The following is a 22,829-nucleotide window of genomic DNA, read 5'->3' on the forward strand; positions in this document are numbered from 1 at the left end:
ACTGATGGAGGCGCTCACTGATGGAGGCGCTCACTGATGGAGGCGCTCACTGATGGAGGCGCTCACTGATGGAGGCCCTCACTGATGGAGGCGCTCACTGATGGAGGCGATCACTGATGGAGGCGCTTACTGATGGAGGCCCTCACTGATGGAGGCGATCACTGATGGAGGCAATCACTGATGGAGGCCCTCACTGATGGAGGCCCTCACTGATGGAGGCGATCACTGATGGAGGCGATCACTGATGGAGGCGATCACTGATGGAGGCGATCACTGATGGAGGCGATCACTGATGGAGGCCCTCACTGATGGAGGCGATCACTGATGGAGGCGATCACTGATGGAGGCGATCACTGATGGAGGCCCTCACTGATGGAGGCGCTCACTGATGGAGGCGATCACTGATGGAGGCGCTCACTGATGGAGGTGATCACTGACGGAGGAGATCTCTGATGGAGGCGATCACTGATGGAGGCGATCACTGATGGAGGCGATCACTGATGGAGGCCCTCACTGATGGAGGCGATCACTGATGGAGGCGCTCACTGATGGAGGCGCTCACTGATGGAGGCGCTCACTGATGGAGGCGCTCACTGATGGAGGCCCTCACTGATGGAGGCGCTCACTGATGGAGGCGATCACTGATGGAGGCGCTTACTGATGGAGGCCCTCACTGATGGAGGCGATCACTGATGGAGGCGATCACTGATGGAGGCGATCACTGATGGAGGCCCTCACTGATGGAGGCGATCACTGATGGAGGCGATCACTGATGGAGGCGATCACTGATGGAGGCCCTCACTGATGGAGGTGCTCACTGATGGAGGCGATCACTGATGGAGGCGCTCACTGATGGAGGTGATCACTGACGGAGGAGATCTCTGATGGAGGCCCTCACTGATGGAGGCGATCACTGATGGAGGCGATCACTGATGGAGGCCCTCACTGATGGAGGCGCTCACTGATGGAGGCGCTCACTGATGGAGGCGCTCACTGATGGAGGCGCTCACTGATGGAGGCCCTCACTGATGGAGGCGCTCACTGATGGAGGCGATCACTGATGGAGGCCCTCACTGATGGAGGCGCTCACTGATGGAGGCGATCACTGATGGAGGCGATCACTGATGGAGGTGATCACTGACGGAGGAGATCTCTGATGGAGGCAATCACTGATTGAGGCACTGATGATGGAGGCGATCACTGATGGAGGCGATCACTGATGGAGGCGATCACTGATGGAGGCGATCACTGATGGAGGCGATCACTGATGGAGGCGCTCACTGATGGAGGCGATCACTGATGGAGGCGATCACTGATGGAGGCGATCACTGATGGAGGCGATCACTGATGGAGGCCCTCACTGATGGAGGCGCTCACTGATGGAGGCGATCACTGATGGAGGAGATCTCTGATGGAGGCGATCACTGATGGAGGCGATCACTGATGGAGGCGATCACTGATGGAGGCCCTCACTGATGGAGGCGCTCACTGATGGAGGTGATCACTGACGGAGGAGATCTCTGATGGAGGCGATCACTGATGGAGGTGATCACTGACGGAGGAGATCTCTGATGGAGGCGATCACTGATGGAGGCGATCACTGATGGAGGTGATCACTGACGGAGGAGATCTCTGATGGAGGCGATCACTGATGGAGGCGATCACTGATGGAGGTGATCACTGACGGAGGAGATCTCTGATGGAGGCAATCACTGATTGAGGCACTGATGATGGAGGCGATCTCTGATGGAGGCGATCACTGATGGAGGCCCTCACTGATGGAGGCGCTCACTGATGGAGGCGATCTCTGATGGAGGCGATCACTGATGGAGGCGATCACTGATGGAGGTGATCACTGACGGAGGAGATCTCTGATGGAGGCAATCACTGATTGAGGCACTGATGATGGAGGCGATCTCTGATGGAGGCGATCACTGATGGAGGCCCTCACTGATGGAGGCGCTCACTGATGGAGGCGATCTCTGATGGAGGCCCTCACTGACGGAAGCGCTCACTGATGGAGGCAATAACTGATGGAGGAAATCTCTGACCGAGGCACTCACTGATGGAGGCGCCCATGATGGAGGCCCTGACGGAGGCACTCACTTATTGAGGCGCTGATGATGGAGGCGATCACTGATGGAGACACTCACCAGGTTTCTCATTTGTCGCTTTAGTAACAAGATTCAAACTTCTGAAGTTTTGCATTGTAAGCGCAGGTAAAGCTCCGATTCCTGGACGTCCAGCATCTTGTGATGGACGCAGGAAGGTTGTCTGTAAAGAGGAGTAAAAGCAAATTCATGTAAAATGCCAACAATTCAACGGATACAAGGATTCAGCAATCAGAGGGGGAATAAAGTATTAAACCCCCTCCCATCCCCCGCAGCTGGAGACAGGATTAGGCGGAGGGCAGCCTGACATATGTAATCTGCAGATTCCTTCCCTCTGTTCTTTCTGTAGGATCCGGACTCTATGAGACACATGATTATGGCGCATATCGTACATGTTGGGTGATATCAGACCTCGGTGTTAGGACTCCACAGATTTTAGACCATGGCTAATGCAAATGCCTGATGCATGGGGGAGAAAGCAAAACTACAGTTACATCTGGGACCGTGTAGTCGGAGTCTTAGTCGGTGTCAATTTTGGTTCAGTCATTATAAAATGGAACGACTCCGACTCCTAAAATATCTAATGCAATGGGTGCAGTAGATCAGTGCAGGACATGCTGTAAATGTTTCCATAAGAATTTGGGAAAGTTCTGAGATGTCCTATAAATGTCTGTTCTGTTCCTGATCAGAGGATCTCGGCTTTTAGTTGAGATGAATCTGTGCTGCACTTTATGACCATGCTCAGTAGTGATCAGGGCTGTGGAGTCAGAGTCATGGAGTCAGTGAAATTGAGGAGTCGGAGGTTCGGTTTACTGACTCCACTGCCCTAGCTGCATCCCCTCCTACCCCTCTATATTGTCTTCTATTACACTACTGCAGCTTCACCCCCTCCTCCCTCTCTATCCTGTCTTCTATTACATTACTGCAGCTTCACCCCCTCCTCCCTCTCTTTCCTGTCTCCTATCACATTATTGCACCTTCATCCCCCTCCTCCCTCGCTATCCTGTTTCCTTTCAAATTACTGCAGCTTCATCCCCCTCTTCCCTCTCTCCTGTATCTACTTTGTACTACATTACTGCAGATTTATCTCCCTCCCCTGTATACATTTACTGCATTACTGTAGCTTTATCTCCCTCCCCTGTATACAGTTACTACATTACTGCAGCATCATCTCCCTCCCCTGTATACAGTTACTACATTACTGCAGATTCATCTCCCTCCCCTGTATACAATTACTACATTACTGCAGCTTCATCTCCCTCCCCTGTATACAATTACTACATTACTGCAGCTTCATCTCCCTCCCCTGTATACAGTTACTACATTACTGCAGCTTCATCTCCCTCCCCTGTATACATTTACTACATTACTGCAGCTTCATCTCCCTCCCCTGTATACAATTACTACATTACTGCAGCTTCATCTCCCTCCCCTGTATACAGTTACTACATTACTGCAGCTTCATCTCCCTCCCCTGTATACAGTTACTACATTACTGCAGCTTCATCTCCCTCCCCTGTATACAATTACTACATTACTGCAGCTTCATCTCCCTCCCCTGTATACAGTTACTACATTACTGCAGCGTCATCTCCCTCCCCTGTATACAGTTACTACATTACTGCAGCTTCATCTCCCTCCCCTGTATACAATTACTACATTACTGCAGCTTCATCTCCCTCCCCTGTATAGTTACTACATTACTGCAGATTCATCTCCCTCCCCTGTATACTATTTTCTGCATTTCTATACCTTATCTGCCAATAGGTTTTTTTGCCTGTAAGTGAAGATTTGCAGATGAAACATATTGGAAAGTTGCAGACCTTTTTATTATACAAGGTGTTGGATTGATTGACCTGAGATTGTGAAATCCCTCTAGCCGTCGCTCTCTGTACGGAGAGCCCCTCTCACCTGTGCCGCTCTGCCCGTATCTCCTCCTCGCGGAGTCGGTGACGTCTCTGCGGCATGTGTCGATGTAGCAGAGCGGAAACCCTGCGGTCTGATAATGTCTGTGCGCTGCTTTTTCTCATCCAGTATATGGGGTGGAACTGCTGATCAGTCACATTAGGAGGCAGGTGGTCCACAATGCCCCCCATATAACGATCACCTAGTAACTCCCCTGAATGTGCTGAGCTCAGGTCTCTGACGGCTTCTCCGTCATCTATAATAAATCACCGGCACCAGCTGCTCCGCGCAGCAGCAAGACAAGTATTCACCAACGCTCAAGGCAAAAAATCGAAAATGGCAGAAGAGAGAAAATGTAACCTAGCGCAGGATACGGGAGGAAGCTAGGACTTTATATGGGACCCCAATATTGACCATGTCAGCAGATGACAGTGGGAGGGGCTGCAGCATGATTGACAGCTCTGTAACAGTCCCACCAGTGTGCCCCCTCAGTATCAGACCACAACATTGTTTCCATTTCCTGAACAAGACCCCAGAGAGAACAGCAGCTCCATGTGTAATGTGATCTGTAGTGCTGAGCTGTTACCTGCATTGCATCTCAGCCTGCATTATACTCCACAGCTGCACTCATAATTCTGCTGCATCACAGCTAAAGTATGGCAGAATTTCCTGCTGATTCAGTGTCTGCACCCAGCCTGCTGGTGAGTGGCATTCTAGTGTTATCTTCACACAAGGCTACATTATAGGAGTTAAGCTGCTTACTGACTGTTTCCAATAACAACCAACAGAGCTGTAGTGCAGCTCATTTATCAGTCAATCTGGACTTAAGCCCCCCCTACACTATTCGGTAGGAGGTGTAGTGAGCCATGTCTCATTGTATGACCTGGAACAATCGGCAGTCCGGAACAGTGCGGGCATCAGAATAATCACATGGACTATCTCAGTGATCGGCGCTCGTCCTGATCCTCCTCCAATGCTTGGGATCTGGAACATTCACGTTTTCATTCACTCTTAGGCCCCAAATTCATCACTTGGGGGTTTTTAGAGTGCTTTTCTGCTTTGTGGGACTCTTGCCGGTTGTAGAGCAAAATTCTTCAAAGTAGCACTGACGGGTTTATGCATTTTCTCCCTTTTTCTCTTCCTTTCTCCCATTCCACCTTCCTCCTTTCTGCCTTCCTTCCACTGTTTCTCCCATTCCACCTTCCTCCTTTCTGCCTTCCTTCCACTGTTTCTCCCATTCCACCTTCCTCCTTTCTCCCTTCCTTCCACTGTTTCTCCCATTCTACCTTCCTCCTTTCTCCCTTCCTTCTGCTGTTTCTCCCATTCCACTTTCCTCCTTTCGCCCTTCCTTCTACTGTTTCTCCCATTCCACCTTCCTCCTTTCGCCCTTCCTTCTGCTGTTTCTCCCATTCCACCTTCCTCCTTTCTCCCTTCCTTCCGCTGTTTCTCCTATTCCACCTTTCTCCTTTCTCCCTTCCTTCCACTGTTTCCCCCATTCTACCTTCCTCCTTTCTCCCTTCCTTCTGCTGTTTCTCCCATTCCACCTTCCTCCTTTCTCACTTTCTTCTGCTGTTTCTCCCATTCCACCTTCCTCCTTTCTCCCTTCCTTCTGCTGTTTCTCCCATTCCACCTTCCTACTTTCGCCCTCCCTTCCGCTGTTTCTCCCATTCCACCTTCCTCCTATCTCCCTTCCTTCTGCTGTTTCTCCCATTCCACCTTCCTCCTTTCTCCCTTCCTTCTGCTGTTTCTCCCATTCCACCTTCCTCCTTTCTCCCTTCCTTCTGCTGTTTCTCCCATTCCACCTTCCTCCTTTCTCCCTTCCTTCTGCTGTTTCTCCCATTCCACCTTCCTCCTTTCTCTCTTCCTTCTGCTGTTTCTCCCATTCCACTTTCCTCCTTTCGCCCTTCCTTCTACTGTTTCTCCCATTCCACCTTCCTCCTTTCTCCCTTCCTTCCACTGTTTCTCCCATTCCACCTTCCTCCTTTCTCCCTTCCTTCCGCTGTTTTTCCCATTCCACCTTCTTCCTTTCTCCCTTCCTTCCACTGTTTCTCCCATTCCACCTTCCTCCTTTCGCCCTTCCTTCCACTGTTTCTCCCATTCCACCTTCCTCCTTTCCCCCTTCCTTCTGCTGTTTCTCCCATTCCACCTTCCTCCTTTCTCCCTTCCTTCCGCTGTTTCTCCTATTCCACCTTTCTCCCTTCCTTCCACTGTTTCCCCCATTCCACCTTCCTCCTTTCTCCCTTCCTTCTGCTGTTTCTCCCATTCCACTTTCCTCCTTTCGCCCTTCCTTCTACTGTTTCTCCCATTCCACCTTCCTAATTTCGCCCTTCCTTCCACTGTTTCTCCCATTCCACCTTCCTCCTTTCTCCCTTCCTTCCGCTGTTTTCCCCATTCCACCTTCTTCCTTTCTCCCTTCCTTCCACTGTTTCTCCCATTCCACCTTCCTCCCTTCGCCCTTCCTTCTGCTGTTTCTCCCATTCCACCTTCCTCCTTTCTCCCTTCCTTCCGCTGTTTCTCCTATTCCACCTTTCTCCTTTCTCCCTTCCTTCCACTGTTTCCCCCATTCCACCTTCCTCCTTTCTCCCTTCCTTCTGCTGTTTCTCCCATTCCACCTTCCTCCTTTCTCCCTTCCTTCTGCTGTTTCTCCCATTCCACCTTCCTCCTTTCTCACTTCCTTCTGCTGTTTCTCCCATTCCACCTTCCTCCTTTCGCCCTTCCTTCCGCTGTTTCTCCCATTCCACATTCCTCCTATCTCCCTTCCTTCTGCTGTTTCTCCCATTCCACCTTCCTCCTTTCTCCCTTCCTTCTGCTGTTTCTCCCATTCCACCTTCCTCCTTTCTCCCTTCCTTCTGCTGTTTCTCCCATTCCACCTTCCTCCTTTCTCCCTTCCTTCTGCTGTTTCTCCCATTCCACCTTCCTCCTTTCTCTCTTCCTTCTGCTGTTTCTCCCATTCCACCTTCCTCCTTTCTCCCTTCCTTCCGCTGTTTCTCCTATTCATTCATGGAGGGAAAAATGGTAACAAAATTCTCATTGGGGTCTGTTACAAACCCCCAAATATAACAGAAAGCATGGAAAGTCTACTTCTAAAGCAGATAGATGAAGCTGCAACCCATAATGAGGTCCTGGTTATGGGGGACTTTAACTACCCGGATATTAACTGGGAAACAGAAACCTGTGAAACCCATAAAGGCAACAGGTTTCTACTAATAACCAAGAAAAATTATCTTTCACAATTGGTGCAGAATCCAACCAGAGGAGCAGCACTTTTAGACCTAATACTATCTAATAGACCTGACAGAATAACAAATCTGCAGGTGGTTGGGCATTTAGGAAATAGCGACCACAATATTGTACAGTTTCACCTGTCTTTCACTAGGGGGACTTGTCAGGGAGTCACAAAAACACTGAACTTTAGGAAGGCAAAGTTTGACCAGCTTAGAGATGCCCTTAATCTGGTAGACTGGGACAATATCCTCAGAAATAAGAATACAGATAATAAATGGGAAATGTTTAAGAACATCCTAAATAGGCAGTGTAAGCGGTTTATACCTTGTGGGAATAAAAGGACTAGAAATAGGAAAAACCCAATGTGGCTAAACAAAGAAGTAAGACAGGCAATTAACAGTAAAAAGAAAGCATTTGCACTACTAAAGCAGGATGGCACCATTGAAGCTCTAAAAAACTATAGGGAGAAAAATACTTTATCTAAAAAACTAATTAAAGCTGCCAAAAAGGAAACAGAGAAGCACATTGCTAAGGAGAGTAAAACTAATCCCAAACTGTTCTTCAACTATATCAATAGTAAAAGAATAAAAACTGAAAATGTAGGCCCCTTAAAAAATAGTGAGGAAAGAATGGTTGTAGATGACGAGGAAAAAGCTAACATATTAAACACCTTCTTCTCCACGGTATTCACGGTGGAAAATGAAATGCTAGGTGAAATCCCAAGAAACAATGAAAACCCTATATTAAGGGTCACCAATCTAACCCAAGAAGAGGTGCGAAACCGGCTAAATAAGATTAAAATAGATAAATCTCCGGGTCCGGATGGCATACACCCACGAGTACTAAGAGAACTAAGTAATGTAATAGATAAACCATTATTTCTTATTTTTAGGGACTCTATAGCGACGGGGTCTGTTCCGCAGGACTGGCGCATAGCAAATGTGGTGCCAATATTCAAAAAGGGCTCTAAAAGTGAACCTGGAAATTATAGGCCAGTAAGTCTAACCTCTATTGTTGGTAAAATATTTGAAGGGTTTCTGAGGGATGTTATTCTGGATTATCTCAATGAGAATAACTGTTTAACTCCATATCAGCATGGGTTTATGAGAAATCGCTCCTGTCAAACCAATCTAATCAGTTTTTATGAAGAGGTAAGCTTTAGGCTGGACCACGGTGAGTCATTGGACGTGGTATATCTCGATTTTTCCAAAGCGTTTGATACCGTGCCGCACAAGAGGTTGGTACACAAAATGAGAATGCTTGGTCTGGGGGAAAATGTGTGTAAATGGGTTAGTAACTGGCTTAGTGATAGAAAGCAGAGGGTGGTGATAAATGGTATAGTCTCTAACTGGGTCGCTGTGACCAGTGGGGTACCGCAGGGGTCAGTATTGGGACCTGTTCTCTTCAACATATTCATTAATGATCTGGTAGAAGGTTTACACAGTAAAATATCGATATTTGCAGATGATACAAAACTATGTAAAGCAGTTAATACAAGAGAAGATAGTATTCTGCTACAGATGGATCTGGATAAGTTGGAAACTTGGGCTGAAAGGTGGCAGATGAGGTTTAACAATGATAAATGTAAGGTTATACACATGGGAAGAAGGAATCAATATCACCATTACACACTGAACGGGAAACCACTGGGTAAATCTGACAGGGAGAAGGACTTGGGGATCCTAGTTAATGATAAACTTACCTGGAGCAGCCAGTGCCAGGCAGCAGCTGCCAAGGCAAACAGGATCATAGGGTGCATTAAAAGAGGTCTGGATACACATGATGAGAGCATTATACTGCCTCTGTACAAATCCCTAGTTAGACCGCACATGGAGTACTGTGTCCAGTTTTGGGCACCGGTGCTCAGGAAGGATATAATGGAACTAGAGAGAGTACAAAGGAGGGCAACAAAATTAATAAAGGGGATGGGAGAACTACAATACCCAGATAGATTAGCGAAATTAGGATTATTTAGTCTAGAAAAAAGACGACTGAGGGGCGATCTAATAACCATGTATAAGTATATAAGGGGACAATACAAATATCTTGCTGAGGATCTGTTTATACCAAGGAAGGTGACGGGCACAAGGGGGCATTCTTTGCGTCTGGAGGAGAGAAGGTTTTTCCACCAACATAGAAGAGGATTCTTTACTGTAAGGGCAGTGAGAATCTGGAATTGCTTGCCTGAGGAGGTGGTGATGGCGAACTCAGTCGAGGGGTTCAAGAGAGGCCTGGATGTCTTCCTGGAGCAGAACAATATTGTATCATACAATTATTAGGTTCTGTAGAAGGACGTAGATCTGGGGATTTATTATGATGGAATATAGGCTGAACTGGATGGACAAATGTCTTTTTTCGGCCTTACTAACTATGTTACTATGTTACTATGTTACTATTCCACCTTTCTCCCTTCCTTCCACTGTTTCCCCCATTCCACCTTCCTCCTTTCTCCCTTCTTTCCGCTGTTTCTCCCATTCCACCTTCCTCCTTTCTCCCTTCTGCTGTTTCTCCCATTCCACCTTCCTCCTTTCTCCCTTCTGCTGTTTCTCCCATTCCACCTTCCTCCTTTCTCCCTTCCTTCTGCTGTTTCTCCCATTCCACCTTCCTCCTTTCTCTCTTCCTTCCGCTGTTTCTCCTATTCTACCTTTCTCCCTTCCTTCCACTGTTTCTCCCATTCCACCTTCCTCCTTTCTCCCTTCCTTCTGCTGTTTCTCCCATTCCACCTTCCTCCTTTTGCCCTTCCTTCCGCTGCTTCTCCTATTCTACCTTTCTCCCTTCCTTCCACTGTTTCTCCCATTCCACCTTCCACCTTTCTCCCTTCCTTCTGCTGTTTCTCCCATTCCACCTTCCTCCTTTCGCCCTTCCTTCCGCTGTCTCTCCTATTCTACCTTTCTCCCTTCCTTCCACTGTTTCTCCCATTCCACCTTCCTCCTTTCTCTCTCCCTTCCGCTGTTTCTCCCATGCCACCTTCCTCCTTTCTCTCTTCCTTCCGCTGTTTCTCCCATTCCACCTTCCTCCTTTCTCCCTTCCTTCCGCTGTTTCTCCCATTCCACCTTCCTCCTTTCTCCCTTCCTTCCGCTGTTTCTCCCATTCCACCTACCTCCTTTCTCCCTTTCTTCCGCTGTTTCTCCTATTCCACCTTCCTCCTTTCTCCCTTCCTTCCGCTGTTTTTCCCATTGCACCTTCCTCCTTTCTCTCTTCCTTCCACTGTTTCTCCCATTCCACCTTTCTCCCTTCCTTCCGCTGTTTCTCCCATTGCACCTTCCTCCTTTCTTCCTCTCCTCATTCTTCCTTCTTGTCTCCTGTACCAGTCATTGGAGCAGATTTTCTAAAGCTAGTCATTTTATGGACAGTCTGAATATGGCCATGTTTCATTTGTGCTTGATGATACATTTATTGTTTTTATATTGCGACACTTTTTTGTGTCTAACTTTCTGCTCTTTGTCACATTTTAGACCACACCCCATTTAATAAAAGCCACGCCTCATTTCATCTGAGCCACACCCCTTATCGGATGAGCTGCAAAAAGTGTCTAAAGCACATTGGCCTTGATTCCTCATTGCCTTTGCATCTGTTTTTCGTTTGGTTTTGTGTGTTTTGCACCTTTTTTTTGTTGTGCCTGTTTTTCGTTTAGTTTTGTGTGTTTTGCACCTTTTTTTGTTGTGCCTGTTTTTCGTTTAGTTTTGTGTGTTTTGCACCTTTTTTGTTTGCACCCAATTCATTATTCTATTTTCCCCTTTTTCGGAGGCCTATTTTCTATGTGATCAACGTTTTGTTTTTTTATTTGCTTTGTGGGCGGAGGTTAGTGATTCCAAATGTTTTAGTCTGATTCATCAATTTCGACTTTTAAAAAGTCACAACATTTGGCCTAACGTCCCCTCTGGTGTATTATTGGCACAATTTTGGTACAGATCAAGACAGAATGGAAGCCCAAGAATCAAATTCATGAATCGTTTGCGTCATTTTGATGAATTTGGCCTAAAAAATGGCAACTAATGCTACAAGATACAAAAAGGAAACGTCAGTGATGAGCGGCTCTACAATCCGCCATTTGTTGCTGCATCTGTAGTCAATCCGTCCCAATGATGGCGACAGTCTGCATGGTGCGATGTGCTGCAGATCTATCGGTTGTCACTCAGATCTACCAATAGTAGAAATAACAGGTCTCCTGGGACTTGTAGTTCCCCACCTGCGGATGGTCGGTGTCTGAGCTGGACCCCACATTCCCACTGTGCTGCTGGAGGAGTGTTATTTGCTGGAATCCATTCTCCCTCATATTCAGGCCGAACTTTAATTGCTTCTTTGTTATCGTTCTTGCTGGTTGAAGTTACTGAGGGAACATCGAGGTGAAAGCCCCGTCCCCCTTCCCGCGGTCCCCATCGACGGACGCTCACTGCTTTCTAACACTGAGACAAAGAAGACAAAGGTTGTTTGTCCAAAGTGGCTCAAAAGATTCTCGTCAATTGGCCTTCACATCAGGGGAAAGCGACTAACCCCTTCAGGACCAACCCAGATTTCATGAGGATACAGAACTGGTGCATCTTAGCCCGAAAAAACCTAAAATGTAACTGTTATTAAGGAAGTTTAAAAAAGTATTGCATGTATAGGTCAATGATACAGCACAAACACTAACAAAGAAAAGACCGAATAAAGACGCAATAATGAAAAAAATGTCCAAAAGTGATACAATTAAAACACTGGAAAAATAAAAAAAATGAAAAAATTACGGTAAGCAATAGGGGAGTAAATAATGATTACAATATGTGGGCTACTCTAGAAATCCCTAATGGATGCCCTACCTGCCAGTGGAGGGTGGCTCCCTAAGTTTCCCACCCGTCGGCAGCTAGCCCTAAACCCCTAGTGTACCCGTAACCTAATGTGTAGTAAAACAGTCAGTAAAAAAGGTTAAGGGTACACTAGGGGTTTAGGGCTAGCTGCCGATAATGGGAAGCTTAGGGAGCCACCCTCCACTGGCAGGTAGGGCATCCATTAGGGATTTCTAGAGCATATTAGCCCAAATATGGTAATCATTATTTACTTTTCTCTTGTCCTCCCTTGGTGGCTTCCGCTCCCCTATTGCTCATTTTTTCTTCTTTTTTTTTCCAGTGTTTTCATTGTATCACTTTTTTGCAAATTTTTTTCATTGTTGCATCTTTGTGTAGTCTTCTCTTTGTTAGTGTTTGTGCTTTATCCTTGACCTATACATGAGATACATTTTTAAAGCTTTCTCAATAGAAGTTACATTTTTTTGCTTTTTTTTTGCATCTAAGCCTGTCATGTGTAATACTGTCTGCTGATATGTGTATCTAATAATATCATGTGTGATAATGCTGAGCTCTGCATCCAATCCTATACTGACTGCTGAGCCGTGTATCTAATCCTCTCCTGTGTGATACTGACTGCTGAGCCGTGTATCTAATCCCATCCTGTGTGATACTGTCTGCTGAGCCGTGTATCTAATCCTCTCCTGTGTGATACTATCTGCTGAGCTGTGTATCTAATCCTCTCCTGTGTGATATTGTCTGCTGACTTGTATCTAATCCTCTCCTGTGTGATACTGACTGCTGAGCCGTGTATCTAATCCTATCCTGTGTGATACTGTCTGCTGAGCCGTGTATCTAATCCTCTCCTGTGTGATATTGTCTGCTGACTTGTATCTAATCCTCTCCTGTGTGATACTGTCTGCTGAGCCGTGTATCTAATTCTGTCCTGTGTGATATTGTCTGGACTTGTATCTAAACCCATCCTGTCTGTTACTGTCTGCTGAGTCGTGCATCTAAACTCATGATATGTGAAACTGTCTGCTGACTTGTATCTAATCCCACTATGTGTGATACTGTCTTTGAGCTGTGCATCTAATCTCATCACGTGTGATACTGACTGCTGAGCTGTGTATCTAAACCTATCGTGTGTGATACTGTCTCTGAACTGTGTATCTAATCCTATCCTGTGTGATACTGACTGCTGAGCTGTGTATCTAAACTCATCATATGTGATACTGTCTGTTGACTTGTATCTAATCCTCTCCTGTGTGATACTGTCTGCTGAGCCGTGTATCTAATCCTGTTCTGTGTGATACTGTCTGCTCAGCCGTGTATCTAATCCTATCCTGTGTGATACTGTCTGCTGAGCTGTGTATCTAATCCTCTCCTGTGTGATACTGTCTGCTGAGCCGTGTATCTAATCTTATCCTGTGTGATACTGACTCCTGAGCTGTGTATCTAAACTCATCATATGTGATACTGTCTTTTGATTTGTATCTAATCCCATCCTGTGTGATACTGACTGCTGAGCCGTGTATCTAATCCTGTCCTGTGTGATACTGACTGCTGAGCTGTGTATCTAATCCTATCCTGTGTGATACTGTCTCTGAACTGTGTATCTAATCCTCTCCTGTGTGATACTGTCTGCTGAGCCGTGTATCTAATCCTATCCTATGTGATACTGACTGCTGAGCCGTGTATCTAATCCTATCCTGTATGATACTGTCTGCTGAGCCGTGTATCTAATCCTATCCTGTATGATACTGTCTGCTGAGCCGTGTATCTAATCCTCTCCTGTGTGATACTGTCTGCTGAGCTGTGTATCTAATCCTATCCTGTGTGATATTGTCTGCTGACTTGTATCTAATCCTCTCCTGTGTGATACTGACTGCTGAGCCGTGTATCTAATCCTATCCTGTGTGATACTGTCTGCTGAGCCGTGTATCTAATCCTATCCTGTGTGATATTGTCTGCTGACTTGTATCTAATCCTCTCCTGTGTGATACTGACTGCTGAGCTTTGTATCTAATTCTGTCCTGTGTGATATTGTCTGGACTTGTATCTAAACCCATCCTGTCTGTTACTGTCTGCTGATCTGTGTATCTAATCCTCTCCTGTGTGATACTGTCTGCTGAGTCGTGCATCTAAACTCATGATATGTGATACTGTCTGCTGACTTGTATCTAATCCCACTATGTGTGATACTGTCTTTGAGCTGTGCATCTAATCTCATCACGTGTGATACTGACTGCTGAGCTGTGTATCTAAACCTATCGTGTGTGATACTGTCTCTGAACTGTGTATCTAATCCTATCCTGTGTGATACTGACTGCTGAGCTGTGTATCTAAACTCATCATATGTGATACTGTCTGTTGACTTGTATCTAATCCTCTCCTGTGTGATACTGTCTGCTGAGCCGTGTATCTAATCCTATCCTGTGTGATACTGTCTGCTGAGCTGTGTATCTAATCCTCTTCTGTGTGATACTGTCTGCTGAGCCGTGTATCTAATCTTATCCTGTGTGATACTGACTCCTGAGCTGTGTATCTAAACTCATCATATGTGATACTGTCTTTTGATTTGTATCTAATCCCATCCTGTGTGATACTGACTGCTGAGCCGTGTATCTAATCCTGTCCTGTGTGATACTGACTGCTGAGCTGTGTATCTAATCCTATCCTGTGTGATACTGTCTCTGAACTGTGTATCTAATCCTCTCCTGTGTGATACTGTCTGCTGAGCCGTGTATCTAATCCTATCCTGTGTGTTATTGTCTGCTGAGCCGTGTATCTAATCCTATCCTGTATGATACTGTCTGCTGAGCCGTGTATCTAATCCTCTACTGTGTGATACTGTCTGCTGAGCCGTGTATCTAATCCTATCCTGTGTGATATTGTCTGCTGACTTGTATCTAATCCTCTCCTGTGTGATACTGACTGCTGAGCCGTGTATCTAATCCTATCCTGTGTGATACTGTCTGCTGAGCCGTGTATCTAATCCTATCCTGTGTGATATTGTCTGCTGACTTGTATCTAATCCTCTCCTGTGTGATACTGTCTGCTGAGCTGTGTATCTAATCCTCTCCTGTGTGATACTGTCTGCTGAGCCGTGTATCTAATCTTATCCTGTGTGATACTGACTCCTGAGCTGTGTATCTAAACTCATCATATGTGATACTGTCTTTTGATTTGTATCTAATCCCATCCTGTGTGATACTGACTGCTGAGCCGTGTATCTAATCCCATCCTGTGTGATACTGACTGCTCAGCCGTGTATCTAATCCTATCCTGTGTGATACTGTCTGCTGAGCTGTGTATCTAATCCTATCCTGTGTGATACTGACTGCTGAGCCGTGTATCTAATCTTATCCTGTGTGATACTGACTCCTGAGCTGTGTATCTAAACTCATCATATGTGATACTGTCTTTTGATTTGTATCTAATCCCATCCTGTGTGATACTGACTGCTGAGCCGTGTATCTAATCTCATCACGTGTGATACTGTAGTTTCTGATCAGCAGACATAATGTGTCTATAATGGAGGATACATTTTCATCGTCGCCATGGTGACCATTGTCTCCGCTCCGGACAGTGAATGGTTTCCAGAGAAACTTTGTTGTTGATACTTTTTAGTTCCTAAACTTCTGTTCCCTGTCAGTGAGAGGCGCGGGCACACACTGCGGTCATTCATGGCTCTGCCAGGCGCCAGGGGCCTCTATGGGGCCCATTCCAAGCTGCCAGGGATTCAGCACCCCGTCCGGCTCCTGGGGGACCCACAAAGCCTGTCAGTGCGAGGATTCTCCAGGTCTGAGGGGAGGGGGGGGTCCGACCTGCAGAGAAATCCGAAGACCTTCCGGACCGAGCAGCCTGACCACTGGAGGAAGCTGGAGCACTGGGCCAATACTGGTAAAGCGGATCACAACCAGCAGCATTTCATGATGACAGGGGGCGTTTCTGCGCCAAAATCAAGATCTGCTAGCTGTCAATGAATGGAAACATTCACAGGCTGAAAGCCAAAAACTAAAGCTGGATTCTCACACAGCATTTCCTTCAAAATTCTATTGTTGTATCTTCAAATAGTAATGCTTTTCACAGCTGAGGTTTTGCTACAATTGTAACCAGTCTATAAAATCCTCTGTGAGGTTAACACATCGGCTGCACAAACCGCTCTCCTGCCTGGATAGTTTATAATAATGTATCAGTCTGGAGTGCAGAATGTTCATCACTCAGAGGATGGTCTAGACTGGATACAATGTAACAGACCCTCAGCTGTGAGCAGTATTAGCATTGCACTGGTTTTCAGCCTCTGAGCCTGGAATTGCTTCTGGTCTCATAAAGCAAAAAAATCCAATATATAGGAGCTTCTCACAAAATTAGAATATCATCAAAAAGTGAATTTATTTCAGTTCTTCAATACAAAAAGTGAATCTCCTATATTCTATAGAGTCATTACACACAGAGTGATCTATTTCACATGTTTATTTCTTTTAATGTTGATGATTATGGCTTACAGCCAATGAAAACCCAAAAGTCATTATCTCAGTAAATTAGAATATTTAACAAAAAAGACTTGCAAAGGCTCCTAAGTGTTTATAAAGGTCCCTTAGTCTGTTTCAGTTGTTTCACAATCATGGGGAAGACTCTGACCTGACAGATGTCCAGAAGGCGTCACTGACGCACTCCACAAGGAGGGGAAGCCACAAAAGGTCATTGGTAAAGAAGCTGGCTGTTCACACAGTGCTGTATCCAAGGATATTAATGGAAAGTGGAGTGGAAGGAAAAAGTGTGGTAGACAAAGGTGCACAAGCAACCGGGATAACCGCAGCCTGGAAAGGATTGTTAAGAAAAGGCCATTCAGTAATGTGGGGGAGACTCACAAGGAGCGGACTGCTGCTGGAGTCATTGCTTCACCACACACAGACGTCTCCAGGACATGGGCTACAAGTGTCACATTCCTTGTGTCCGGCCACTCATGACCAATAGACAACGCCAGAAGCGTCTTACCTGGGCCAAGGAGAAAAAGAACCGGACTGTTGTCAGTGGCCCAAGGTGTTGTGTTCAGAGGAAAGTAAGTTTTGCATTTCATTTGGAAATCCAGGTCCCAGAGTCTGGAGGAAGAGTGGAGAGGCCACAATCCAAGCTGCTGGAGGTCTAGTGTGAAGTCTCCACAATCAGTGATGGTTTGGGGGCCATGTCATCTGCTGGTGTAGGTCCACTGTGTTTTATCAAGACCAAAGTCAGCACAGCCGTCTACCAGGACATTTTAGAGCACTTCATGCTTCCCTCTGCCAACAAGCTTTATGGAGATGGAAATGTCATTCTCCAGCAGGACTTGGCGCCTGTCCACACTGCCAAAAGTACCAATACCTGGTGTACAAACAACAGTACCACTAAGCTTGATTGGCAGCAAACTCGCATGACCTTAACCCCATAGAGAATCTATGGAGTACTGTCAAGAGGAAGATGAGAGACACGAGACCCAGCAATGCAGACGAGCTGAAGGCTGCAATCAAAGCAACCTGGGCTTCCATAACCCCTCAGCAGCACCACAGGCTGATCGCCTCCATTCCACGCCGCATTGATGCAGTAATTGATGCAAAAGGAGCCCGACCAAGTATTGATCGCATTTACTGAACAGACATTTCAGAAGGGAACATTTTGGATTTTACAATCATTTCTCAAGCTGGTGTTATAAAGTATTCTAATTTACTGAGATAATGACTTTTGGGTTTTCATTGGCTGTAAGCCATAATCATCAACATTAACCGAAATAAACACGTGAAATAGATCACTGTGTGTAATGTCTCTATATAATATGAGATTCACTTTTTGTATTGAAGAACTGAAATAAATTAACTCTTTGATATTCTTATTTAGCGAGAAGCACCTGTAGATCGTCCTATCTAAAGCAACACTTCCAACAAACCGAGAAACCCCACAAAAATAGGAAGCTAATGCTGCTGTGCAATCAAAGTGTAATCTTTATTAATCCATAAATATGAAATTTAAAATGATCTAAAAAGAGAGGGAGAAGTGGCAAAGACCCCACATATCCAAGTCACAGATACAGTAATACAGTTATGTATACATTGTCATAGCTATAGTCAGAACTCAGAAACTATAGAAATAAATCATAAGATCATAATAACAGTACATTACTGTGGTCTAAAGAATAATGATGACATTCCCTATGGGACAGTAAATGGTATATACCACACATATTAATTGCTAAAGGTCTAGTTAAGACATGTGCAATGATGTGCATATATACACGTATATAGACACATGTTCACACTATGGTCTTGATGAATAATCTAAATAACTATGTGGAATGGTAAGTTTGTACACAGCAGTATTTTTAGTTCAGACTTACATCAGGTTTAGGCACCAAAAAAAGCAGCAAAACTTGATACCTGCATTTTTGCAGTGTTTTTTAAGCATTTTTTGCACTAACCATTGATTTCAATGGGTGAAAAACGCCGAAAGAAGTGACGTGCTCTATTCTGCAAAAATCAAGGTGAGCTCATGAGATGTCTGAAATCCCATAGACTTTTCTGATGCTGTAAAACGCAGGTGCAAATTTATAAAAGATTCACATTACTGTTTAAAAAAAAAATCAGTCTGATTTTTTTCTCTCGTCATCCATGCAGTCTGATTTCTTCTCGGCAGATATTACTCTTGTACACGACCATTTACTCTTTTCTATCTTACAGAATTGTATCCGTAAATCCCAGAAGCTGTACTGTGGCATCCGATTTTTTTTTTTCTCGCATCCATAGACTTGAATGATCGAGTCTCATCCAATTTCAGAGCCGAATCGCAGTATGATACAATTTTGTTCTTACTGAGAGAGAGATAGATACAGTATACAGATAGATACAAAAAGATAGATAGAAATATGTGAGTGAGATATATAATCAGTACTTTGCGTGTGTAATTTACTGTGCGTGGCTTTTTTAATTTCTTTCAGTAAAAGAAAGGCATGGGGTCCACCATATCATTTGAAAAGCTGGCAATTTATCTGCCGCGTACAGTAAAATCACAGTGTGACCCGACAGAATAGAACAGATATATACACATAGAATAGATAGATATAATGATGTCAGTTACATATATAACGAGTGCAGTGAGTGTGCAGCTTACTATAGATATATTTTTGTAATTACTAAATTGTTTTCTAAAAAAAAATAGTGTGGGATCCCACTGACATTTTATTAAACAGCAGAGGGAGAGCCGATAGCTGAGGGCAGATGTTTATAGCCTGGGAAGGGGGTAATACCCCTGGAGCTTCCCAGGCTATCAATATCAGCTCACAGCTGTATACTTAGCCTTTACTGGCTATTAAAATGGGGGACCCCCCAAAAAAGACGTAGGGTCCCCCTCTAATTAATACCCAGCAAAGGCTAAGCAGACAGCTGCAGGCTGATATTAATAGCCTAGGAACGAGCCATGGATATTGGCCCCCTCCCATACTAAAAACATCAACTCTCAGCCGGCCCAGAAATGGCGCATCCATAAGATGCACCAATTCTGGCGTTTAACCTCCACTCTTCCCACTTGCTATGGTGTGGTGATAGTTGGGGGGGGGTTGATGTCACCTTTGTATTGTCAGATGACATCAAGCCCAGAGATTAGTAATGGAGAGGCGTCTATAATGCGGTAATTTTACTGTATGCGGCTGCTGAAATGATGGATTTTCAAGGACATCGGTGTGTAAAAATCGGACAGCACTCATATGGTCTGATTGCTGTGTGATTTTTTTTTTTCTCGGACCCATTGACTTGCATTGGCGAGACTTACCCGATATACGAGCCAACTCACAGTCTGATTTCAGCAGAAAAAAAAAAATCGCAGATGGAGAGTTTGTCATATTTAAGGCTAGGTGAACAATAATTGAGGACTATGTTGGGGTTTCTGTCGGAATCCATGAACAATTGTTACAGAATCTTACAGAAACTCTGACACAGCCCCTAATGGAGCCATAACCTTGCATGAAGCCAACAGGAGCAATGTGTGGCCCTCCGTCCTTTTTCCGACAAGCAGAAAATGTAGACCGCACTGTCAGGACCGAGGCCGTAGAGTGACTCCGCCAGCGCCATGTAAGTGAATGGCTTTGTTAGGGTTCCCGTTGGAATACAGGTTTTTGGAGATTCAACGAAAAAAATAAACAATGTAGTGATGGATGGAGAGCATTGCACAAGAAGTGTGAGCAGCAACTTATCTGTCTTTGACCAGAAAGTAAAATATATATATATATATACCGTCCTTGAAAAATGTTTAATTTAACCTTGAAGATTAGTTCTCTACTTTGGTGATCACTGGGGTCTCAGTGGCAGGACGCCCACCAATCTACTGGTCATCATCTGTTCTGTGTACAGGGGGCGACTTGTACTTATTGGAGCCCCTTTAAGGTTGAGCAATAAATGATTGATAAGTTGCAGTTCACACGCTGCGGGCAGATCGTGTAAATGCCGAAGGTGTAAATATTCTTCTGTGGCACACAACAAAGTAGTGGTGTAAATGTGGCTGTACAGTGCGAGCAGAGAATGTCACGCGTGGTTCATGTCTGAGACCTATGTCTGCGGCACTGACGCCAACACTCCACGGCGTGGGAAAGGGTCTGCCATGTAAGGAGCCGCGCTCCTGTGCGTCCATCATATGAGCAGGACTAGCTATTGCCCCTGGAATTCAATGACAGCAAGCAGAGATCTTGAAAATCGCAAAGAACTGATACACAAGGAATATTATAACATTCTGTAACATTTCACTACATAAAGAATAACGTTGCTGTTCTGAATCCAGAACTCTCCTGGAATGTTCAGCGAGCACAATGTTAAGGTTCTGTTATAGCGCATTGCTGCTGAGCATGAGCAATAGATTAAATCTCATGATTACCCCAGTAGGAAATACATTGTGTACCCCAATAATTGTCTGCTCCACTGAGGGAAGTCAGTGCCCACCAATGGTGGGAATCACTGCACCCCCGAAACCCCTGGAAGGCGACAGATTCCAATATGAAGAGTAATCCCTACAGATCCCTACATGGAGAATAACCATCTCATCATTACAGGCAGCAAACAACGGGAAAGATGGCGGAACGACGAGAAGGAGGGATCCAAGGAGAATACGAGCCCCCAAATAGGCGGACAGTATGAAGAGGTAAGCGACGGCGTCCTGCACAGATTACTAGTATTACTGCATAGTGTCACTTGTCACTATATGACTGCACAATGCCAGAGTCTGCTGCAAGTGTACCCAGCGCAAGACAAAGCATGACCCTCCAGAGCATCAATCACTAGTCTACTGGATCGCACCTTTCCTGTTTCACAACCAGAGCAGCAGTCAGTAAAGCTGTGGAGTATAATACAGGATGTAACTCAGGATCAGTAATGTAATGTATGTGCACAGTGACTGCACCAGCAGAATAGTGAGTGCAGCTCTGGAGTATAATACAGGATGTAACTCAGGATTGGTAATGTAATGTATGTACACAGTGACTGCACCAGTAGAATAGTGAGTGCAGCTCTGGAGTATAATACAGGATGTAACTCAGGATTGGTAATGTAATGTAGGTACACAGTGAATCCACCAGCAGAATAGTGAGTGCAGCTCTGGGGTATAATACAGGAGGTAACTCAGGATCAGTAATGTAATGTATGTACACAGTGACTGCACCAGCAGAATAGTGAGTGCAGCTCTGGAGTATAATACAGGATGTAACTCAGGATTGGTAATGTAATGTAGGTACACAGTGAATCCACCAGCAGAATAGTGAGTGCAGCTCTGGGGTATAATACAGGAGGTAACTCAGGATCAGTAATGTAATGTATGTACACAGTGACTGCACCAGCAGAATAGTGAGTGCAGCTCTGGGGTATAATACAGGAGGTAACTCAGGATCAGTAATGTAATGTATGTACACAGCGACTGCACCAGCAGAATAGTGAGTGCAGCTCTGGGGTATAATACAGGATGTAACTCAGGATCACTAATGTAATGTATGTACACAGTGACTGCACCAGCAGAACAGTGAGTGCAGCTCTGGGGTATAATACAGGATGTAACTCAGGATCAGTAATGTAATGTATGTACACAGTGATTGCAGCAGCAGAATAGTGAGTGCAGCTCTGGGGTATAATACAGGATGTAAGTCAGGATTAGTAATGTAATGAATGTACACAGTGACTGCACCAGCAGAATAGTGAGTGCAGCTCTGAAGTATAATACAGGATGCTCAGGATCAGTAATGTAATGTATGTACACAGTGACTGCACCAGCAGAATAGTGAGTGCAGCTCTGGGGTATAATACAGGATGTAACTCAGGATCACTAATGTAATGTATGTACACAGTGACTGCACCAGCAGAACAGTGAGTGCAGCTCTGGGGTATAATACAGGATGTAACTCAGGATCAGTAATGTAATGTATGTACACAGTGATTGCAGCAGCAGAATAGTGAGTGCAGCTCTGGGGTATAATACAGGATGTAAGTCAGGATTAGTAATGTAATGAATGTACACAGTGACTGCACCAGCAGAATAGTGAGTGCAGCTCTGAAGTATAATACAGGATGCTCAGGATCAGTAATGTAATGTATGTACACAGTGACTGCACCAGCAGAATAGTGAGTGCAGCTCTGGGGTATAATACAGGATGTAACTCAGGATCAGTAATGTAATGTATGTACACAGTGACTGCACCAGCAGAATAGTGAGTGCAGCTCTGGGGTATAATACAGGATGTAACTCAGGATCAGTAATGTAATGTATGTACATAGTGACTGCACCAGCAGAATAGTGAGTGCAGCTCTGGAGTATAATACAG

The 22,829-nt window shown here is 45.2% G+C and overlaps 1 protein-coding gene across 1 annotated transcript in view; it reads left to right on the top strand.

Annotated features, from left to right (window-relative positions):
- Positions 1-21,046: 21,046 nt before the first annotated feature.
- Positions 21,047-22,829, top strand: part of LOC138666881 (EF-hand calcium-binding domain-containing protein 6-like) — a 36,220-nt gene continuing 34,437 nt past the window's right edge. Inside the window, exon 1 of the mRNA XM_069755061.1 lies at positions 21,047-21,163. Coding sequence (XP_069611162.1) covers positions 21,047-21,163 — 117 coding nt within the window. The remainder of the gene's footprint in view (positions 21,164-22,829) is intronic.

The sequence above is a fragment of the Ranitomeya imitator genome, chromosome 2, assembly GCF_032444005.1.
Source record: "Ranitomeya imitator isolate aRanImi1 chromosome 2, aRanImi1.pri, whole genome shotgun sequence".
Classification (NCBI taxonomy): domain Eukaryota; kingdom Metazoa; phylum Chordata; class Amphibia; order Anura; family Dendrobatidae; genus Ranitomeya; species Ranitomeya imitator.